The 23,249-nt window shown below is 41.7% G+C and overlaps 2 protein-coding genes across 5 annotated transcripts in view; one reads left to right on the forward strand and one right to left on the reverse strand.

The window, feature by feature from the left end:
• Positions 1-20,087, forward strand: part of STAG1 (stromal antigen 1) — a 327,093-nt gene extending 307,006 nt beyond the window's left edge. For all 3 annotated transcript variants that reach the window (XM_053310204.1, XM_053310205.1, XM_053310206.1), the window contains 5 exons: positions 11,692-11,863; positions 12,944-13,054; positions 15,366-15,480; positions 17,779-17,859; positions 17,944-20,087. In XM_053310204.1, the coding sequence (XP_053166179.1) occupies positions 11,692-11,863; positions 12,944-13,054; positions 15,366-15,480; positions 17,779-17,859; positions 17,944-17,967 (503 nt within the window). In that variant the 3' untranslated portion in view covers positions 17,968-20,087. The remainder of the gene's footprint in view (positions 1-11,691; positions 11,864-12,943; positions 13,055-15,365; positions 15,481-17,778; positions 17,860-17,943) is intronic.
• PCCB (propionyl-CoA carboxylase subunit beta) overlaps positions 18,313-23,249 on the reverse strand; it is a 52,154-nt gene continuing 47,217 nt past the window's right edge. For both annotated transcript variants that reach the window (XM_053310207.1, XM_053310208.1), the window contains exon 15: positions 18,313-23,171. In XM_053310207.1, coding sequence (XP_053166182.1) covers positions 23,050-23,171 — 122 coding nt within the window. In that variant the 3' untranslated portion in view covers positions 18,313-23,049. The remainder of the gene's footprint in view (positions 23,172-23,249) is intronic.

Raw genomic sequence — 23,249 nt, forward strand, 5'->3', positions numbered from 1 at the left:
TTCCTGTGCAGGCGCAGAATCCATTCACTAGGAATACAATGGATCACTACTAGATCATCAGTAACAGGTGAGCAACCTGTTTATACACCATAGAATTCAAAACGACCCCAAAGTTTTCAGGGAATGTGGTTCACTCAACCCTCCCAAGTGTTACTGGAAGAACTGAAGAAGCTGTTAGCAAAGGGGGCTATCACCCCAGTGCAGTTGGTACACAGGCGGAAGTGTTTTTACTCCTGCTGTTTTCTGATCCCGAAGACACATGGATTCTGCCCATCGTGGATCTACGCCACCTCAACAAATTGGACCATGTGCAAAAATTCCACATGATAGCGTTACAAGAGATCTTGCCTCTTCTATATCAGAACTGACTTGTGACGCTGGATCTCAAAGACGCATATTTCCACATTGGCATCAGGACACAACACAGAAAATATCTGGGGTTCGCAGTAGGAAGTAAAGTGTACCAGTTCACAGTCTTACCCTTCAGGCTCTCCACCGCCCCCAGGGTATTTACCAAATGTATGGCTGCAGTAGTGGCCTACCTATGGACCCAGGGTATCTCGGTCTATGTAATGTTTTCTTTATTGCGGTCATAGACCAATACTTAGTAAAACATACATACTTGCAAGAAACTCAGCATAATAAATCACACAGATTAAACGCAATATTAACAGGTTAGAATTAAGGCAGATGTGGTGAAGTCCAGATAGATCTTGCTAATAGCCAAAGGGAGCAGAGTACCCTCCGTTACAATTATAAAACAAAAATCATGGAAAAGAGAAAGCAAAACATTATTGGAAACCTAAGCGGATGTTACAAATGATATAACAGTACCTAGCCATTTTGCTGATTAGGTCGTCATCAAGACTGGACAGTAAATACTTCAAATAAAAGTCATCCAAATGCCCAGGAAAACGTTGCAGCAAAGGGGACACTAATCTTAAGCGGGCGTCCCTATAGAAATTACAATATAAAATGGCATGCGCACTTGTCTCCACTTGACCAGACCCACAGGGGCAAAGTCGAGCAGAGAAAGGGGTACCTTTAAATCTTCCCTCCATGACAGCAGATGGAAGCGCATTTAGACGGGCGAGTGTCAAAGCACGTCTGAATTTAGGAATGGTAATTAGACTCAAATAGCTAGCTGGTTTGATGTTAAGCATTTGATCCCAAAAAAAGACATTCTTAGGCCAGGAAGCAACTTCTTCCTGCAGTTCCATATCTATGATACGTTGTTTGATCTGAGTCCTGGCTCGATCATATCCCATTTTAATAAACTCATCCTGAGAGAAACCATAATGAGCCAATTTGTCAATAATTTGGGTCTTCCACTTGAATCTGAAACAATCAGTCTTAATAAGGGGGGCCAATCCTACACAAGAGAAGACAAATTTTAACCAGAATAATATGCTATTCCTCCAATAACAAGTTTCCAATCTAATCATACCCACCTCTCGTCTTAACGCAACATTAGGCACGCATCGGGGGACTAACAATATAGATCTCAGAAATTTGGACTGCAGGGCTTCTAAAGCCATACAGTTGGTAACAGGTCCTATTTGGGCTCCGTACAACACTTGAGGGTGGACTTTAGATACAAATAGTTTAACTGCAGCAGGGATATAAGAACACCCCCCCCCCTTGAGAAATGAAAGGATGTAATTAGATTAGTGGTTAGCTGTGCTGTCAACAAAGTAGATTTGAGGTGGGCATTGCGTGACCCTGCTGAATGAAAAACCACTCCTAGATATTTAAAGGAGTTGACCTGTGCAATCCTATGACCATTGATGGACCAACAATATTGCCTAGGTCATTTTGCAAAGACTAGGACTTTAGGTTTTTCATAATTTATCTCAATGAACTCTTGTGAACAAAATTTTGAAAGAAGGCCCAAGGCACGTCTCAAACCAGTTGGGGTTTGGGACATGATTGCCATATCATCCGCATATAAAAGGATAGATACATGCTTATTTGCTATTTTGGGAGGATGCGTAGAAGGTGTAGATATGAAAGGGACCTCCAAGTTAATGTATAGACTAAATAATAAGAGAGCTAGGATGCAACCCTGCCTCATACCGCTGTATGTAGGTATCGCAGTCAAAAGGGACCCTACTGCATTGCAGTGAACTTTCAGAAAGGTGCCTCCATACAAAGAAGAAATCAATAATAGCAACCTTCTGTCTATCGAAAGATCCCACAGTTTACGCCAGAGCCTTTCACGGGTTATAAGATCGAATGCAGATTTAAGATCAATAAAGGCGACATAAAGTCCGGAAGCTGGCTTACTAGAATATTTTTCAGATAAGAATTGTAGAGTGAGGGCGTGCTCCAGGGTAGACCGACCATCGGTCTATCCATACCTGGGCAACTGGCTCCTGATTTCCAGAGACAAAGAAGAGTTACATTCTCAAAGTATGTTTTGTGTCTCCTCCAAAACTTGAGAATCCAAGTCAATTGGAAAAAGTCCAAACTGGAGTCAGTTCGTATTATCAACTATATTGGAGCAGTCCTGGACACAGAAGCCAGGAAGCTGTACTTACCTGAAGAAGGCTTCCAGTACATCAGGGACCTCAACCGGCCCAACTAATTCAAAGAGTCCTAGGATTCATGGCATCCTGCAACACAGTGGTGTGGTATGCCTGCTTAAAATGCACCAGTTACAACTTTGGTTTCTGCCGGTCTTCTGCCCAATTGTGGACAGTCAACACCTGCGTCTAATGATGCCAGATCAGATTCTGCACTCACTTACCTGGTGTTCAACGGGCATGAATGTCCTGGAAGGGGTCCCTTTTCAGATGCTGGTTCCCTGCTGGTTGATAACGGACGCGTCTCTGCTAGGCTGGGGGCCTACTGCAGGGCAAGTGGACCCCTCAACAAGCTCAGTTTCATATCAATTTCCTGGAATTCTGGGTGTCTTAAAAGCAATGAAAACCTTCCTTCCACTTCTACAGTGAGGAGTCGTACAGGTGCAATTGGACAATACCACTGCCCTGGCCTATATCAATTGTCAAGGAAGGACAATGTCTCGGTCCCTTTGTGCACTCAGCCTCCAACAGTGGCATTGGTGCATCAGACATCAGGTCTACCCAATAGCCATCCACATAAAGGAACTGAACAACATTCTGGTGGGCGACTTATTAAGTCAAAATTTCCACAACAACATCATGAATGGGAAATCAAGACAGATTATATTACACTTCTCTCCACAAGTTGGATAAGACCAACCATAGATCTCTTTGCCACCTCAGGGAACACAAAGTGCACTCGTTTCTGCTGCAGGACAGGTCACAACCCTCAATCACTGGGGGATGCCTTCCAGTTGGATTGGCAGCAGGAGATCCCGTATATGTTTCCACCATGACCACTGATCAGCTGAGTGGTTGTCCGCCTTCTGACTGCTCCTACATCATGTATCCTGATGACTCCATGGTGGCCAAGGCAACCATGGATTCCACAGGTATTCAAACTGTCAAGGAACCAGTACCACAGACTGCCACAAGAGGTGGATCTCCTGGCGCTGGACAACAGTAATGTCCTGCATCCAGACATTCTCATAGCAAGTGGCTGTGATTCAAATCTTATGCAAGAATGCGTGGTTTTCTGCCTAAGCAGGCTACAATCAAGGTTATACTCCTCTACCTGACTGATCTAAAATCTCAGGGGTTGGCTAACGTATCTTTGAAAGTGTATCTTTCAGGACTCTCTTCAAAACATCCAGGCTGTGATGGGAAGACTCTTTTTTTCATACCCAGATAGTAAGGCTTTCCTGAAAGGCCTCATGAACTTATTTCTGCCCATTCACATTCCTATAGAACTGTGGAGCATATCCTTGGTCCTTTCAGCTTTAACCAAGATCCCATTTGAACCAATGAGTTCTGCATCCATCAAGCTAGTGACTTTGAAAACTGCCTTCCTGCTTGCCATTACTACAGCTAAGCGTGTCAGTGAATTTGACAGCATTGCAGAATGATTCACCATACACCAGGATCTATCCCGATAAAGTGCTAATACTTATGGACCCAAACCTTTTACCCAAGGTAGTGTCTGACTTCCACCTCAGCCAGGACATAGTTCTCCCTATGTTCTTCAGGGACCCATCTACACCTTTAGAATGTGCAGTGCACTCCTTTGATGTGCGAAGAGCACTTTTATTATATTACCTGGATCACACTAAGAAATTTAGATTCACCCAAGTATGTGTTGGTGGCATACAAGGACTCTGTGAGAGGCTTCTGCATTTCAAGACAAAGAATGTCCGCATGGCTATTTGAGCTCATTATGGTGACCTACAAGTCTCAGAACGTGCAACCACCTGAAGTAATCAAGGCCCACTCAACCCGTGCCTACACTTCTTCAGCTGCACACCTATCAGGGGTAACCTTCACAGACATCTGTAAAGCTGCAACTTGGTCCACTGAGTTACCTTTTGTCAAGCATTATGCCATAGATGTGTGCTCTGCTGCTGAGGCGAGCTTTGGAAGAAGCCTTTTAAAGCAGGTGTTAGAATAGCTATTACTGCACCCTCCTCCATTGGAAGCCAGCTAAACAACCATTCTAATAGATCTCAATCCAGATAAACAGGTTGTTCACCTATAACGTATATGATCTGGTAGAGCTCCGTCAACATCCATAAGACCCTCCCGAAACACCCCTCTGCAGTAGTGCTACACTATGTGCATACTATTCTCCTTTGATGATGAACTCACCTGATTCCAGGTGATCATCCTCCATGGCGGTTGTCAAAGAACTGAAGAACATGGTGCCCAGCCCGCCTTTAAATAGCACGCTGTAGGCATGGAGGTGAGGCTTGGTCACCTCGACAAATCAAATCAAATCAATCTTTATTATGGTCACAGACCAGCATATGGTCGCCTTGACAAGCTGCTGCATTCTACTGCAAGGGTCCTGCGCAGGTGCAGAACCCATTCTTATCTATGTTGGCAGATCTCTACCAGATCATAAGTTACAGATGAACAACCTGTTTTTCTGGCAAAGTCAAATATAGTGGTACAGAGTCTGATGTGACACCCTTATCTGGGCATGTTTCAATTGAAACCTGGATAGCAGTGGCTATATGAGTTTAGGTACTTGGAGGTGGTTATCTCCACTCCTTTGGCCTCCAGAAGGTAGGGATCAATAGGGTTTGTGTGGCCGTACCTGGAAGACCCTTTTTAACCTTATGCACTAAGGGGAAGAAGCCATTCAAGAGTAATGGGACCACCATCATGAAGTTCCTACAAGCTTCAGTGTCTTAGGATGTGAACACCAGCAATCTGAAGCAGGTGGTGACTGTGGGATGGTATCATGGGTTTCAAGCAAGAGATGATTCTATCATAGCATCAACATGTCCTTCCCCTTCTTGAGGAAGTTGCACTTCTCAATTAGCAGGTGGTGCATATGCTCCTTAGTTGGAATTTGAACTGCTTATGGTGCTTAGGGTGTTGATGGGGCTGTATTGGTGGCCATGGTGACGCTTAAGCAACTCACACTTAAAATGTTTCTGGTAGTTACCACCTTGGCCAAACAGATGTCAGGTTGGGAGCCTTGTCATCCAATTTTCATTAGGACAAGATCCTCATTAGAATCTTATGTCCAGATTTTTTCTTTCTGCCAACCATGTATTCAGCTTTTTATAGATTTCAGGAAATGGCGCTTCCTCCTTTCATCTTAATCTTGCTTCTTTCTTTCATCCTAATCATCTCCAGGAGCAGAGGTGGCACAGTCTGGGTGTGTGAAGGGCTTGTAGCTTTAGCTTAGATGGCATAGAGGAAATTTGAAAGTCACTGGCTTTGTCTGTCTCATACTGTGATAAGACTTAGGGACAGATGGTTTCTTTTAGCACCCTCTCATGGTGGTAGTACAATGTTGTTCTTGTACCACTGTTGCAGAAGGAGACCCTTCACAGGACATGAATTATTGCATAGGGCAGCTGCTTCCATAGCAGTTATTTATTAGATGAGATTTTCCAGCCAATAACGTGGGTTTGAGTTCCCACGTTTCCTTAACAGCTATGATGTAGACGTGTTTGCCTCAACTGATGCTGCTTTTGGCAGGAAGGTTTATAGTAGGTTGCTTTTCAGTAGGATTCAAGATCCACTTGTTATCCGCCCTATACTTCACGCTGCTATGTTAAATCCTGAAGGATAATGAATACCCTTCCACCTACTTAAGAGAAAATGGGAGTTCTTACTTTCTGTAAATTGCTGTTATTGAGGAAGGTAGGAGGGCATGATGCCACCCTGTCTTTTGTTGTGGGGTTGGCTTGTTCTTCTAAATAATAGGCAGTATGTGGGAACATATCCTATTTTTCCTTTTCTGGTTTCAGTAGTGGCCTGTTGGCACTTGCTACTATTGCTTGTTTTAGTTTTTTGTAGGGGTTCTGCTCTTTCAAGTGGGGAATTGTGGGGAACCTCACCTAAAGGACTAAGTGGCCCCTGATATCAGTGGGAGGGGCAATTAATGCCCTCCTACCTTCCTTTAGAACAGAAATTTACAGTTAGTAAGAATACCCTTTTTCTCCTATTACTTTTTTCTATTTAAATAGATGTCAAGGAAAGGGGGGTGACATCTTGTTAGGACCAATAATGTCTGTTAATAGAGCAGTTGAGTGTTAAAAATTTCACCTAGCCATTCCTCAGGCACAAATGGGGGGGGGGGAGGAATAAACTCTTGTAATAGTGCAGACTTTGCCCATAATGTTGGGCCAAATGAAATGTTTTGCCTTCCTTTTTTGGAGATGTCTGTAACTTTGAATCTCTAAAACAATTTTACATTGTATTGGTAAGGCAAATTACTTGATAAATAAGTTCCTGTAAGTTTTCCATAGTTAGCTTTTTATTTATGGAACTTCTGTTTTTAGCAGATATGACTTTTGGGAGTAAGAGTGTCCAGCAATTCCTCTTGCAGTATTAAATTGGATCAGTTTCAATCTGTGACTCCTGAGGATGTGGACAAGCTGCTTGGGGTGGTATGGCCTACCACCTGTTCTCTGGATCCTTGCCCAGCTTGGCTACTTCTGTCTAGCAGGGAGATTGTTGGAGGTGCAACCCAATCCAAAACAGGAAGATCTCTTGTCCTTCAAATTTCCATCCCTACAATGAGCACTTCCGCCTTGTTTGGATTCAGTTTCAGTTTGTTATCCCTCATCCAGCCCATTACTGCCTGTAGGCAGACATTTCGAGATTGAATACCATTTCATCATGATGCTGATAACGACGACGACAAGGAGAAATATATTTGGGTGGCATCAGCATTCTGATAACACCCTGCACCAAATCCCCTGATGACCTCACCCAGCGGTTTCGTGAACTGATAGCCCAGCTATCCCTACAGGATTTACAACCCCCCGGACAGAGAGTAAACAGAAAGCAGCAACGAAACTGGATGAAGGAAAATAAAAGGCTCGCAAAGAAAACAGTAAATGAATTAAGTCCCCTGAACTGAAACTAGGTACCCCCCTCTAACAATAACTGAGTAATAAGTGGAAGAAAAGACAAAACGAGGAATGAAACAAGCGAAGGACACAGAACAAGGAATTAAGGGAACAATACAGGGAAGTACAGACAAGACAAACTGGAACACAGAAAAGATATAATCCCAAGAGCACAGTATCTGCTGCCAGCGAAGTTGCAAACAGCAACTCAGCCATGAGAGACTGTTGAATATGTAAGGCTCAACAGAACCAGGAACCAATCAGGCTTCGCTGAGTCAGTAGTTTGGCTTTCTTCCCTGTTATCTCCTGCACCTGCGTGAGTCCCTCTGAGCCTACCTCTTGATACTTCGTCTCACTATAGGTGGAATCCCAGGCTCTTCCACATCAGAATTCAAATCTGGCAGCTGTTGAGAATCCTCAGGTCCTGAGTCTGGTTTCTCTGCCAAATCTTGCTGCTGTGGCTCACTAGCAGGCGAGTCTTCCTGCTCTGAGTCTTCTGATTCCGAAGTCTGAGCCATGACATGTACATAGTTCGGAAACTTCGATTATTTCAAAATGTGGCAGCCAAATTGGTCTGTTGGGTAACCCATAGAGACCATATTATGCCTGTATTTTAACAGTTAAACTGGCTGCCAATATATTTCCAGGCAAAGTACGCAGCTTGGGTGTATTACTAGACCCGACTCTGCTTTTGGAATCTCAGGTGGAGGCAGTGGCCAGGGGTGTCTTTGCACGGCTTTGGTTAGTGTGCCAGCTGCGTCCCTTTCTCGAGAAGGCAGATCTGGCCACAATTTCCCATGCCTTAGTCACATCATGGCTGGATTACTGTAACACGCTGTACGTGGGGCTGCCCTTGAAGAATATCCGGAAACTGCAGCTTGTGCAAAATGCAGCAGCTAGGGTTCTATCTGGAGCTGCCTGATGTGATCACATCACACTATTTTGAAAGAGCTGCACTGATTACCAGTGTGTTTCCAGGTCCAATTCAAGCTGCTGGTTTTGACTTTTAAAGCCCTTAACAGTTTGGGCCCCGGATACTTGAGGGACCGCCTGCTCCCAAGGGTTGCTGCCAGCTTGACGAGATCATCTGAGGGGGCTCTGCTCCTGCTGCCGACAATGAGGGAGGCTCGGTTGTTATGCACGCGGGACAGGGCCTTCTCTGTTGCTGCCCCCAAACTTTGGAATGCTCTCCCAGTAGTCATTCGCTCCTCGGACTCCATCACAGTTTTTAGAAAGCTTGTTAAATCTTGGTTTTTTATCCAAGCCTTTATGTGATTATTTTATTGCTGCTTCTGTGTGTTTTTATCTGTGTACAGTTTTTATGTTTGTATTCTATATATTTTAAATCAGATTTGTTGTCATATTTTTGGCTTAATATTTTAACTCTTTTTTTTTTACTTTTGTAAACCGCCTTGGGATTGTTTTTAATGAAAGGCAGTATATAAATTTAAAAATAAATAAATCCCTGAACGGTTTAGGTCTAGGTTACCTTAGAGAGCACCTTCTTCCGCATGATCCCCACCTGGAGAGGTCCGTCCCCAATTGCCATCTGATGGTGACTCAGAAAAATAGGTTGCTCACCTGTAAGGACCTCCATGTGAGGGGCATAAAAGCAGAAGATGCAGCTGTTGCCAGTATTGCTGCAGTGGTTGACCTTGGTCTGGCAAGTCCTGGTGAATTCCGTGTAGGTGCTTGCTCCAAAGTATTCAATGGTGACATTTAACGGAATGGTCTTACAGCAGACATACTATGTAGTGGGGATATTGATGGGGTTTTTGGATGCTCCATCGGAACATCGTCAGTGTCCTCCTCAATGTCAAGGCCAGTGCTCAAGAAGCCATGAAATGTTGACCCTGGTGGTGTGCTAGAAGTGGAGTCTAGCATTGACAGCAATGAATTTGCTGTATTTGGGTCCAAAGAAACCTCATCCTGGTCAAATTCTGCCACCATATCCACTAACTCCACTCCCTTCTCAGTTCTGATGCTCCGTTGTGGAGTGGAAGGTGACTCCGTTGTGGAGTGGAAGGTGTACTGAAGTTTGCGCTGGGGACAAATGGAGGAGTCTTCTTGATGTCGATGCAGCTGACTGCTGCATCGATTCCAGAGTTGTTGCCTTCTTCATCGACATTGTCGGCTTCGATGCTGCCTTCTTTGATATCTTCTCCAACATCAACATCAATGTTGAGTCTTCGGTATCACATACTGTTGATATCAAAGTCTTCAGTATTGACATCCTAGTTGCGGTTTGGTACTTTGATGTCGGCAGCCCCTCTTCTGTCTCCCTTGTCGGGCTATAAGCCTGCACCACTGTTGGGGGTAGAGTTCCATTCCCTGTCTTGCTGTGGTGCTTTTTTGTTGGCAGTGAAGTGCTCTCCTCTCCTGAGGCATGCTTCCACTTTCTTTCTTGATGTCTGTGGCTTGTCTTCGAGACCTCCTTTGGTCCCTTGAAAACAAGCTCCGTCTGCTACGACCCAGTTTTAGACTGCATCATTGCAGCTCCATGTGCACTCAACATCGAGCTTGGCATCGAGCTCAAGCAAGTCTCGGACGTCAAAAGATAGCTTGGTCTCTCCGTCAGCGGTCTTAATGCCTCATCGTACATCACCGCTCAAAGGTGGGTGCTTTGTTTTTCATGGTTAGTTTTGAGAATGAACTGCAGATTTTACAAGCAGCAGTATTATGCTGTTCTCCAAGGCACAGTAAGGACGATTCATGGTGATCTCTAGACAGCAGCTTTGCACAGCGTTCCACACATCTTTTAAACGTTTTCTTTAACTCCATGATGTTAAGGAGCGGCCGGGGTGAAGACTCCGCAGCATCCGTACACAAATCTTTTCCGAAGTCCTTTTTTTAAAAAATCCGTTTAGCAAAAGAATGGTCTTAAGCTGTCCTGAGGACCAATACTTCAGAAAAATAAGTCCTAAAACTCACTTGTCTTTTCTATTTCAACAAATCCAAGGAGCCAGTACTGAGGTACTGACACATTGATGGTCAAATAGAAACTGAGAAGATGGTGCCCTCAACTGCCATTTACAACGGAAGCATGAAGCCCGTGCAAGGCAGAGTGGGCATCTTGAGGAGCTAGTTAGTCTACTTGCGAGGTCCCTACGCAGGCAAAGTGCCCATTCGTTATGAATGCAACAGATCATGATCCGGACCTTCTCTGTGTGTCTTGAGGAGCTAGTTAGCCTACCCACGAGGTCCCTGCGCAGGCACAGAACCCATTCATTATTAATGCAACAGATCAATCATTGTTCTCTAATCCTTTTCACCTGTGTGAGGAATGAGTTTTGTTCTGGGTGGCCATATCAAGGCAGTGTGTGCACACATGCATTCGGAATGAGGCCTTCCTGATTCAAACTGAGTGGAATCTGAAATTAACTGAGCTGACATTGTGATCACACACATGTGTGCACACCTTAGAGGGAATGCTGATCACGATCCAGATCCGAATCTTCTCTGTAGCTGCTCCTGGGCTGTGGACTCCCAGCAGAAATTCATGGTTTGGGATCATTATTGGCCTTCAAGAAAGCCATTTGTTCTGGTCCTCCGGGGTTTTTAAATTGCTTTTAAATGTTTCTCTTTTAAATTATTTTAAACTGTTTCTAAATTTGTTTTTATTGTTGTAAGCTTGATTGTTTTTGTTCTGTTGTGCACCCAGAGCCTTTGAATGGGGCGGTTTAAAAAATGTAATTAATAAATAAATGGCATTAAAAATCCTGTGTGGTAAAACAAAGTAAAAATATTTTGGGGATTATTGGTGGCCATTTGAGGAGGTTGAAGAGAGGAACATTTAGGCTCTACAGCCTACTGAGGGACTTGCACAATGACATTGTGGAGCCATTTTGGAAAACGCCCCCTACAGGCCACTGCGTGAGAGCATGTCTTCTGGTGGATTTGCAAACTTTTATGTGCAGTATGCCACTCGTAGCTGGAAGTGAAATATTTTTGTGCTAAGCTTCAAACCTAGGAGAGCTGAACATGGAAAGACAGATCAGCAAAAAAATTAAGGTTGTCAGATATTAGAAATCAACCTTGGAGAAAACAGTGGGTTATTTAATGTTAAACAAGATGTAATCTGTTCAGAGTGATGTAAAACTAGATTTTGTATTACCTTCCCTCCCCCCCCCCTTTTTTCCCCCAGAACCTCTGTCCCAGATAAATATATTACACTGGCCTGTGTAAGTTAAGAATAAGTGCATTATGCTGTAATGGTTTATTGCAATGGTTTGTTTCCTTCTGTAATTACCATGCTATAGATGAGAATCTTGAAGGCTCTTGGCTGAATAGAAATGACAGCATTCAGACTCCAGGTGCTCTACAAACGCCACAGCTCACATCCACTGTACTGAGAGAGAATACACGGCAGATTGGAGAACAAATTCAGGAGCACGAGTCAGAACCTGGATCTGAACAAGATTTTTTACACAAGTATGTACTAATGAAGTGCTTCTGCTCTGACAGAAAACACAAACAATACTGCTGAAATGCAAGTTTTAAAAATAAAAGTCATAGGTTTATGAAAACATGTTAAAGAAATTGAAATGTATAAAAATGCAGTCATTCTATCATCTGTATTTGAAAGATGTGTGCTTTAGTTTGAGAGGGAAATACATAGGCTCCAAATAATTTCTTTAGAAAAAACTTTAGTAAAACAAAAGTTTAGACTAGTGGGACAGTGAGGCTTAATGAGTTTTTAAAAGATAAACTTTTTAAAAGCTCACCAAATGTGGGGGTGGGTAGGAATTGTATTGCTAGTCATAAAAGATGTCTCAACAGATACCAAGTCAGTTCCTGTAATTACATGAAAAGCAATCAGGGGAGCACTATCTATCTATCTATCTATCAGTCATATTTTTCTACCACCTGATATGTACATCTCTAGGCGGTGTATTGAATTTTTCTTACTTACAAAACACCAAACTTTGAGCTCATAGTGCAATTTCCATGCAACAGAAATGCTATAACAGCATGGACTTCTATTACAGGAATGCTGGCATTTACTGCTCAAAAACTGAGTTTGTTGAAAATCAATATTGGCTCTAGGCAGCACTTAAAAGTATTATTTGCAAGAATGGAACTAACACCTAGTTTTATCTCTTTGGCAATTTCTTAATAATACAACATAAACATTTAGTGGTACTTTTGTGCACAACTAATTAATGACCACATTGCTAATTGATTGGTTAATGTTTAAATGATGAAAATGACGTGACTCAGTCTCATTTTTATTCGGTTTTATTGTTCTATTTTTATCTTTCCCTTCCCACAAGGAAAAGGGTGGCATACTTCCCTTTTCATTTTCACTTCCCAACAACCCTGTGAGGTAGGCTAGGCTAAAAGAAGGTGACTAGCTAAATGTCAACTAGTGAGCTTAATGGTTGAGCGAATATTAAAACCAAGTCTTCTCAATCCAAGTCTGTCACTATCCACTACACCACACTGGCTCGCATATGTAGGTTTATAAAACAAATAAGTATCTGTCCTGTGACTAATTTATTCAATCTTAAGTCCTCAGATGCAGATCTCTTGGTTGGGCCAACAGAAACTTGAAGACTTAAGTCGAAAGGACAGAACGGGAATGAACTACATGAAAGGCAGAAGTGGTGTAAGGCACGCAGTGTAAGTGTTCAGAACTGTAGTAACCATGAGAGCTAGAGAATACTTGGTGACGAATAATTCAGTATTTACTACTACTATGCATATTTATATACTGCTTTTTAACCAAAGTTTTCAAAGCGGTTTACATAGCAAAATGAACAACAAATACGTAAGATGATTTAATGAGCGGACTTCGCACGCAGCAGACACTGTACCAGGTTTTCTTGGCTTTAAAGATCTTGAAAGGCAGATGCCACACAATAACAAAGGTGACACAAACAAGGGCTTGTGACAAAATTCACATTAAGTGAATTTTGAGTCATTAGAGGAGACAAGTAAACACACTTACTCTAATCTGTAAAAGATTTGTATAATAATGTCCAGTGTCTGCTCTGTTATCCTGAGTTTTGTTCTCCTTTATAGACCTTCTTTATTGTATATAAAAGTGGGGGTTAATCCAACAGGATTCTGTTAAAAGCAAACATTTCGACATAAAGACATCATTTTCAATGCTAAACATTCCTATATAACAAAGCTGTAATTCTCCCAGCTAATCACCTGAAGTTATGAAAAGCACGGGGGAGGAGAGATAGCAATAGCAATAGCAATAGCACTTACATTTATATACCGCTCTATAGCCAGAGCTCTCTAAGCGGTTTACAATGATTTAGCATATTGCCCCCAACATGCTGGGTACTCATTTTACCGACCTCGCAAGGATGGAAGGCTGAGTCAACCTTGAGCCCCTGGTCAGGATCGAACTTGTAACCTTCTGGTTACAGGGCAGCAGTTTTACCACTGCACCACCAGGGGCAGATAAGAACACTTTCCCAAGCTCAGCACTAACAAGGAGAGGGGAGGGGAAAGGAACAAGTTAAACAGTACACCCTTTAGGGGCCAATATATCTCAGAATTTCTTTAAGTTCCTCTTTAACGTTAACCCCAGGTTTCAATTTATCAGTGTACAATGCTTCTCTGATTTTTCTTTTAAGTGTGGAATGTGCTACCCATGTTTCCCCGAAAATAAGACAGTGTCTTATATTAATTTTAGCCCCCAAAAATGCACTAGGGCAATTAGCGGTACATCAGAAATTACTGCTAGGTCTTACTTTTGGGGTAGGTCTTACGAAACAGGGTATCTCCAAAACACACACTTTAAGTGGTGTTATTTTTCCTTTGTGCCTATCTCTCATATGTATTGACCAAGGTCTTTCTCTATTTATGTACTTTGAGTCTGCAAGATGTTCTTTAAACCTAGCTAATAAAGGTCTTCCAGTTTCTCCCACTTAACATTCCCCACAGTCAGCACAAGTAATTTTATAAACAACACACTTCTGTTTCCATGTGCCTTGCCCATCTTCACACACTGGGCAAGCTTTTGTTTCACACGTTTCATCAGATAGTCCTAAGGCAAACTTTAAGAGCTGTTTGGCAAACCACATTGGCCTTGACCCCATGCTACATTCAAATTATATGAGACTGTCTAATAAAATTAGCAGAGATAAAAGTAATCTTCAAAACGGGCAATCCTGCCTCATATTCCCCCCCCCAATCTTTTTAAGGGGATCCTATATCCATTGGTCTCTGCTAGACGTCTTGCTCTTTCTATGGCCTGACTTGCATAATCCTGAGAAGGCACCTAAACTGCTTTGCTTATATTCTCCACCGTCTGTGTTTTGATTGTTTGTGGGTGTGCAGATTTACTATTTATGATTAATTCTTTTTTGACCAGTTTCCTATACCATTTCATCTGTAAATTACCCTCCCTGAGACACATCTGTCTCAAGGAAAGACAACCAGCCCTCGTTATTGGGTGCCTCCCTAGTGAGACTTATACTACCCCCTTTATTCATTTTCTCAAAAATCTCATCAGCCTGTGGTTTAGTTTTTGTGATAATAATCACATCATCGATGTACCTTTTGTATAAAATCATATCTTGAGTAACACACCTACTTTCCAAATTATGAGAGTTGTGGCAAGCCTTGGTTAATGTCATGGCTGTGTTATTTTGTGTTGTCTGCACGTAGCAGACTCTATTTCTGTGGTAGGCAGAAATGAGCAGTTACTCTAAGAGAATGGGATGGTAAGAATGGAATTCTTAAGTTGCAAGCATTTCTCTCTCTGGGCACATGAAAGATGTTTACTGAGAGCAATATGGTAGACAGAGACTGATTCAGTTCCTCGTGGAGAGGAAGCCTGAGGTCCATAATGAGCTTCCCTATCTTGTGCTATAGTCAGTACCTACCCAGTACATAGTACAGCAAACAAGATTAAGGGTTGTAACCTGGATTGTACTTTTATGTATTCATATTTCTTCTCTTTCCCAATAAGACGGGGTCTAATGGAGGATGATGCTGAGCCTATCTTTGAAGATGTAATGATGTCTTCACGAGGTCAATTAGAGGACATGAATGAGGAATTTGAAGACACCATGGTCATTGATCTGGTCAGTAGATCCTTACTTTCAAACACAACTTTGTTTTTTAAAAGGATATCTATCAGTGAGAGGAAGAAGTGGCTAAAGGGGCATTTGGGCAGGATTTAACATTATCAGGGAGCATGTCATCCATGCCAACTCCTTAACCTGTTCCTTTCACACCCTCATCTCTTAATTCCTTCTACCACCCAATCCTTGCCAAACCCATTTTTATTCTGGTGCTGAATATGACTTTCTTTGGAACTGGGGGGTTGGGTAGTGCAGCTTATTAGTAATTGTGCTATGTAGGACTGATCAGAATTTATCAGCATACCCCATCAGTATAAAATTTTACATCAGAATTATCCCTTAGATGTATTAGATGGACATTGTGCTATCTCAGTCAGCAAGTACAACTTACTTGTTTACTTCATGTTCTGATTATTTCTTGATCTGTCCTGCATTGTTACTAGATGTGTGTACAGACTGGTTTTTTGTTTGTTTTTGCAGTTCGATCTGAATTCAGACAGAACTGTAGGTCCACGAACTGGTTCAGTTGAACCAACTGGCTGGCCTGGTCCATTCGAATGAGCCAGCTTGAACCAGTTTGGCAGTTTGAGGGGCTATGCTTGTAAAAGAGAATCCAGTGAGGATTCCCCTTTACAAGCAAAGGGGAATAGTTGAAAAGGCTTCTAAAGGGTGGCTGGGGGGTGACGAGAGGGCACCTTTAAAAGTAGATGTAAGGCCCTTACTAGTGCGGCAACAGTGGTAGTGGTACCACAGCTTCTTGAAGGCCCCCCCGGCCCAGACCCAGTACGTGCCCGGAGCTTCCCCCCGCCAGCAGCACACCCACGCAGTGACAGCTTCGGCGGGCTGCTGTGAGGAGTGTCGCACACACAATGGGTCTGGGCCAAGAAGATCTTCGAGGAGCAGTGGTACCACTGCTGCAGCTGCATCGGTAAGTCCCTTATATCTGCTTTTAAAAGTGCCCTTTAGAAACCTTTTCAGGGATTCCCCTTTGCTTGTAAAGGGGAATCCTCACCGGATTCTGCTTTATAAGCAGAGTCCATTGAACTACGGCAAAATGGTCTGCCGTGTCCTGGGCTCGGTTCTGTTCTATCCCGGGCCAGCTGGCCTTCCTGAAGGCCGGTCCAGTTCACAGTTGAGCCGTTCAAACTGGCCCGGTTCATGGAAGACTGGTTGGCTGCAATCCATTCAATCACATACCTAATTGCACATTTTATCTGGTAGATTGACCTAGAAGTCAGCATACTCGCCTACCATCATCGGCTTTGGACACCATGCTCCCAACCTCCACTAGGAGGAGGCACATGTAGAAATAATGAAAAGACCCCAGGAATCCTACCCCTCACCACAGAATGCCACCTTCAGCCAACATGGCAGCGTGCTAGTAAAATAAAGGCACCTAGGACCTAGTGCCCCATTTTTATTGGTGAGAACTCACCCCACCACCACCACCGAGGGCTATAAGGTGGGTTAGGCACTTGTTAGGGTTAGACCGGCATTAAAAGTGTCTCAGAAAACGCTAGCCTTTGTTCTACATCATTCTGTACCAACCCCAACCTTTTGAGAATAGGTATAGCACATGGTGGGTGTACATATAGCACCCAGATCGTCATATGGTGCACTTGTATTGTACTCACTAGCCAGATGCAGCAGCAACCTATTGCAGAGGAATCCGTGTGTACTCTGTAGGAAGTACTGCCAACAGTACCTTGGTAGCCCTTAACACTCCAAACTACCAGAGGACTTTTTAAAAAGTGCTCTGTGGGTATTTGTATAAAGTGTACTAGCTGAATAACTATGCCCTAGTGCCATAGCTAATGGTATGCTCCTCCTGCAAATGGTGTGCTCCTGTTCAACAGCAAACTACCCTGCCTACTATGGAAGGTACTGCTATCTAACTTCCCTGGTCAGGTTATCATCCTTCTTTCTCCAAAGGTGAGTGGAACATTGGCCATACCATGAAACAAGACTTACCTTCTTTTTGGAGCTATCCCACCCTGCCCATCTTGGTTGGGTCTGTTTCTCCAAGGGGGTGAGAACTGCTTGCAATGTTGTTGTGAAGTGAAATTCATTTTCTATTTTTATCTGGTTAGACACATTGTATGTGTTTTTAATGGACTTTCTAGCTGCAGCATATCTCAGACTGGGAGAGGGCAGGAAGTCTGATTAGACCTGCCTCCAAAGTCTGAGAGGAGTAACCTAATCAGGATGTCCTCTTTGCCTCTAAAGAGAAGGATCATTAAAGGCAAGTCCAGTGTTCCAGTCATTAATACCCAAAATGATTAAACAATTTCTTTCCAGCCCCCTTCAAGAAACCGACGGGAAAGAGCTGAATTGAGGCCAGATTTCTTTGACTCTGCAGCTATCATTGAGGATGATTCGGTAAGATTTCACTACATATAGTTTTCCACTGAATTGCAAACAATTCTCCTCTGCTTAACTGTTGTTCTCAATCATTTTTTCTAGGGATTTGGAATGCCGATGTTCTGAAGTCTGGTGAAGACATTATACAAATGTGGAACTCTGTTCTTTAGAGCTCAAGGCCTATATACTGTGATAGCTTATATGAAAACCACATTTTTGATGTGATTTGGTTTGATTTTTAACCAAATGATTAAGGTCACTTCCTTTTTGTAATGAGAGAGAAGAGGAGCTTCGTAATGAAATGAGGAATATTGGCCAATCAGTCACCTCAGAAAGGCTGACCTACAAATCATTTGTTTCCCTGTCCTTGACAGTCCTAATACAGGTTTTTTTTCCTGGATGGGGAGGAGCTTTTAAATTAAAACAGTTATAACATAAACACTGTTCTACACGTTTTCAGAAAACATTGAATGAAAACAAAACTTTTTAACTTTATTTTTCTGCTGTACAACTTCAAAATGTTTTAACATTTGCCTTTTTATGTTTTAGAAGCTAGCCATTTTTATTAAATTTATGCCTGTCAGCCATTGACCAGCAGCGATGCTATCAGTAGGCCATCCTGCCTGGAGAAGTGTTGTTAAACACACTGGATGTGACTAGCAGTATGGTACGCTTCTACATCCTCTCTGACCATTGAGAGCAGAACACTTTTACAAAAGAGGTTAGAAGTCAGATGTGTGCATCTCTGCCAAAAAGTCAGATTCTGAAAAAGAGAAAACCCCAGATTTTATACTTCTGAGAAGATTTATTTTTATTTATAATAGGGCATAAAATAAGAGATGTCCATGAAGCCACTTTTCCAACAGACGCTGTGTAACATTCATTTTATATAGCACGAGGGGAACACACAAGACAGCACATTTTCTATTGGTACTTGTTCTGTGCATTTTTAGCAACTTATACCAGCAAATAAAATATTCTCAGTAAAATAAACCAGTGGTTCTAAAGTAATCTATTTGCTGTTTCTACTACCTATTTCATGCCCTCTCAGAACTGAGGTACATAAGCAGCAACTTTCCTATGGAGCATAAATCAAAGGGGAAGGAGGTTTGGGGATGGGGAGCAAGAGTCACAACTTGCATTTTCAAAGCAATTTTAACTGTACCATAGAGAAGTGTCTAACTTTCCATGCCGTAAATACCCTTTTGTGCTATTTTTGTAAATTAATTTTGCCAGTTAGATTTACTGTACGTGCTGCATAGAAACTTGTGCTTAGATGGTGACGTTCTTAAGCTTACAATGGAATACAGCTACATTCTCAGTGTTAACTGTGCATTATTAAGAGTAATTATTAAATGATTTTTCTAAAAAGCAGAACAATCCAAAAAGTAATCAGCTAATTCATTGTTCTAAGAGATTTTTGGTGTCTTCAATGATTTGGACTTTCATTCTGCTTAGATACTATGACTCTTCCTGGTAGCTGCTAATGTAATTAAAGGACTAGTTCTCCCCCCACCCCCACCCCCAGTGTTGAGCACAGCTGCTGTTGACAAAAATATCTGTGAAAATGAGGCCAAAGTAGTATTCTTTGAAGTTTGAATGTTAGTGCTTGAAAGCAGATCTAATTTGACCCAATTTTAATACATCCACTTCAGAGGTGCTTTTATAGCAGCTGCAAAAGTAATTGTGACATTCTCCCTTTTAAAATGTCCATTTAATTAATACGAGGTGCACCCATTAACAGTTGGCACTTTCCCCTTCTAAAATTTGTACAGTTCTCCCATTGTGGTTGCCAAAAATGATTAACCTGGTAATTCAGCCATTCCTTCAAGGTAGCTCTTTAGGTATTGTAAAGTTGCTAAAGGCACTGGGTTGGTGCTTCAGGATAAAGTGCAAGTTCTCCCGCAAAAGTGGACAAACAAGAAAGGGTGAAATAGCACTTCAGTTTTGTGGGGCAGAGTGGAATAACTGCTGCTGGCTAAAGTCCTTGTGCTCCACAGCCCTCCATATGGAAAACTGAATTTTAATTTGACCATTAGAGAATTCTGTAAAACAAAAGCCGTTTACAAATAAGTTACCTCCAATGGGTTTCCAGTTCAGTTTGCAGTCAATAGGTTTTTTTAATGTGTCTCCTTGATTGGTTTTGCTAGTAATTCTGTAAATTGTACATTTACAATGAGGTTTTTTCCTTTTGTACAATTTAAAATTGATGCTTCACTTTTCCTTTAATAAACTCCTCAAAATCATATGTGCAGTGGAGTCCTTTCCACAAAAGCATTTGAGAATGGTTGCTTTCTGTTTGGTCTGTCTTCTGCTAATATTTTCCCACAGTGAAGCTTGAAAAGCTGTCTTTATTCCACTCCTTATGTCTGCTTATTTTGCTGCTGCCCAGCATTCTGTGCAGAGCAGACTGAGATTTTTTTTTGCTTGCTTTTGCGATATATTTTTTGCAATAAAAGTGATCAGATTTTTTTGTTCACTTTTTCAACCTTAAGAGATTTTTCAGGCAGCTGCTAGTAATTGATCAGATTCAAAGGGTCCCTACTCTTCCCCACCCACACCTGTTATGGCATTAGGTGAAGAAAAATTGTGTGGGGGGGTGGAATTGATATTAGGGTTGATAATGTGACTTGTATGTTGCAGAACTGATAGCTGGCACAGGATCCCGGAGGTTAAGTTTCTACTCCTCTTAGTTAAAGAGATGTCTGAAAATAGTGTCTTCTAAAGATTCAAGCATTCACTAGATGCTCATGTATCCTATTGTCCACTGCTTACCCAGACCCCTCTTCACTGTTCAGTTTCCTTGCAAAAACCAAGTACTCAATTATTTTAAAAGCTCAAATAAATGAGTTCAAAATAAAGCATGAAATCAGTCACTGGGAAGCTATGGGAACTCTGGTGTAGTATATTTGTTTTAAGGTGACATTGAAGGGGGAGCACTCCTGTTAGCAATACTTCACTTGAGAGTAAAGAGTTCAGCTTCTTAGCTGAAGATGGACAGAAGCTTCTCCTACATTCAGGTTTATAATCACTCTTCTTCCTCCAAGATTGATGAACTGTGGTGCTTCTGTGTGCTTGTGTTTGCCTCAGGGGCGGGAGAGAAGGAAATGGAGAACAAACCTGTAAGTATGGAACAGTTTGCCATTTCACACTGACTGCCTCTTTGGTAACTGCCCTGATCATCCAGATATGTGGCTGCATACCTGTCGTATCTGTAGTTCACATGTATTTAACAACAGGGGATTATCTTGGTTAGAGAAAGGTGGGAGAAATTTGTGGGAATCCATGGATGAGTAGCTTATTTTTTTCCAGAAGGGATCAGGAATCCTAACAGCATATTCATAAACTCCTCAAATGTTAACCATGAGTTCTACAGTAGCTACAACCTATCTGTCTAGTCTCTGTTAAAATTGATTCACTGTCAGAGAAAACAGTCCTTTCTGAAGGATACAGCAGCCTTGCCAAGCTAAGAGAAAATGTACTCCTAACTTCTGGGAAAAGGAATCAGCTTTTTACTGTGGCTGCATTTGAACTGGCTGGCAGCAATAGGCTCAAAGACAGATAGAAGACACTTTGGAAGTCTACCTCACTGTACTAAAATAGTGACAGTATATTATAGAGAACCTCTGCAATTTCTTCAGGATTTTTAGACTCTGGACTCAGAAATTGGTACTTGACTGGTATGATGGCAGGGCAGTCTTCTGCAGTAGAGTACTGAGAATTAGCTTCTAGTGTTTTAGTCATTAAGTGTTACTTGTGTTTGTTCCTTGGTTTCCTGAGATGGTCTGAATGGTAAGAATAGGATGGCTTTTAGCAATTTAATGTCAACACTCTTAGTTCCAAGTGTATTAGGTCCTATAGAGAAGCAACATGATCTCTGCCCAATGAGCTTAGTAACAGGAGTTGGAGAGAAGATGCTCTAATTAGAGCGCAGGTGTTTTGCTGTCCCTTGATGCTTGGAAGTTTTTGCTTAGCATTACTAAATTTCTGATGCGAGGTGCGACTTGAAATTACTTATGACAGTATTCTCTTAGGTGCATTAGCTAGCTCTGCCTTGCTCTTGATGCTGGCCTGTCTGTCACCAGCTGCTACTACTTGCACAGTTAAAATCTTTAATACATCTTGAATAGTGCAACTAGGATAGCAGGTGGTCCTGTCCTATTTAATTATCTTGAAGGGTTCATTAAAATGTTTGTTCCTGGTAAATAATATCCTTTCAACTATAAGAACCTGAAGATGAATGTATCAGCCTTCTGAATGCAAAGCAGGACTACTGCTGGCTTCTGAACAATGGTAATGATCTAACCATGGTAATGATCCTACACTGTTGTTTCTAACACAGTTAATATTCTTTGAAAATCTCTTCCTATTTTTAACTTTGTCTATTTAATAACCATTACTTTCCCATTCACTTCTATACATATTTTATAAATGCCATCTACAATGGCATTTGCAAAGGGAGCAGACGAAAGGAGTGACTTGTAAATACTTCTACATGTTGTAAACAACCCAGAGATGGAAAATTGAGGCTGTCTACAAATTTGAAAAATAATAAATACCAATTTGTGAAGCCCATCTCTAAATAGTTTGTACTGGAAGTTTTAGTTTTATTAATAGAGAGAAAGATAAATTACTCCAATGGAATCATTGCATGGTCTCTCTTACGTGCTAAAGAACTATTTGTTCATCACTATCATTTTTCTGAACCAATTCATATGACTAAAGAAATTCTGTCCTGTCCATTCTTTGCTAGAATTATTACTGTTAGTAAGTTTACTATTAAGACCTGAAATGGGTGGGAGAGAATGGCCTGTTATCCACCTAATTTAAGACTATTCAGAATCTGGTGTACAATTAGAGTTTATGCTGAAATAACATATGCATCAGATGAAGTTGAAAGCATATGATGTTTTCATTGATGATCACTTGCATCTCCCTTGCTGCTCATGGAGTGTATAACATGCACAATTACCCTTTTAATGTACTTGTTAAACAAACAACCTCTCACACATTTTGTTCTAAAGGAATCCAGGTTTTATTTTCATATTATCTATCATTTCTGATGCAATGTGCTGTTTTTAAATGTGTTTTTCCTTAGATGCAACTGATTTTTCTAAAGGACATGTATTTTATAGGACCTCTTTACCCATAAGAACTTCCAGTTGCACAAGATTTAATGCTACTTGCAAGTACCCTTTGTAAGCCAATTCAGAGTGGAATGTTAGCATGCTTCTTCCAGGGGTTAAATTGTTTTTTGCTGGCAAGCACTTCCAAATCACGACAGATGCGAAGACGAGTAGTAGAAGGCTGGATGATGTCATCAACAAATCCTGTTAAACAGGTTTTAAAAGAAATTACTTCCATCGCTATGTAAGTGCAGCTGTGACAGAAAACAACTAAATGTTCAA

The sequence above is a fragment of the Hemicordylus capensis genome, chromosome 3, assembly GCF_027244095.1.
Source record: "Hemicordylus capensis ecotype Gifberg chromosome 3, rHemCap1.1.pri, whole genome shotgun sequence".
Lineage (NCBI taxonomy): Eukaryota > Metazoa > Chordata > Lepidosauria > Squamata > Cordylidae > Hemicordylus > Hemicordylus capensis.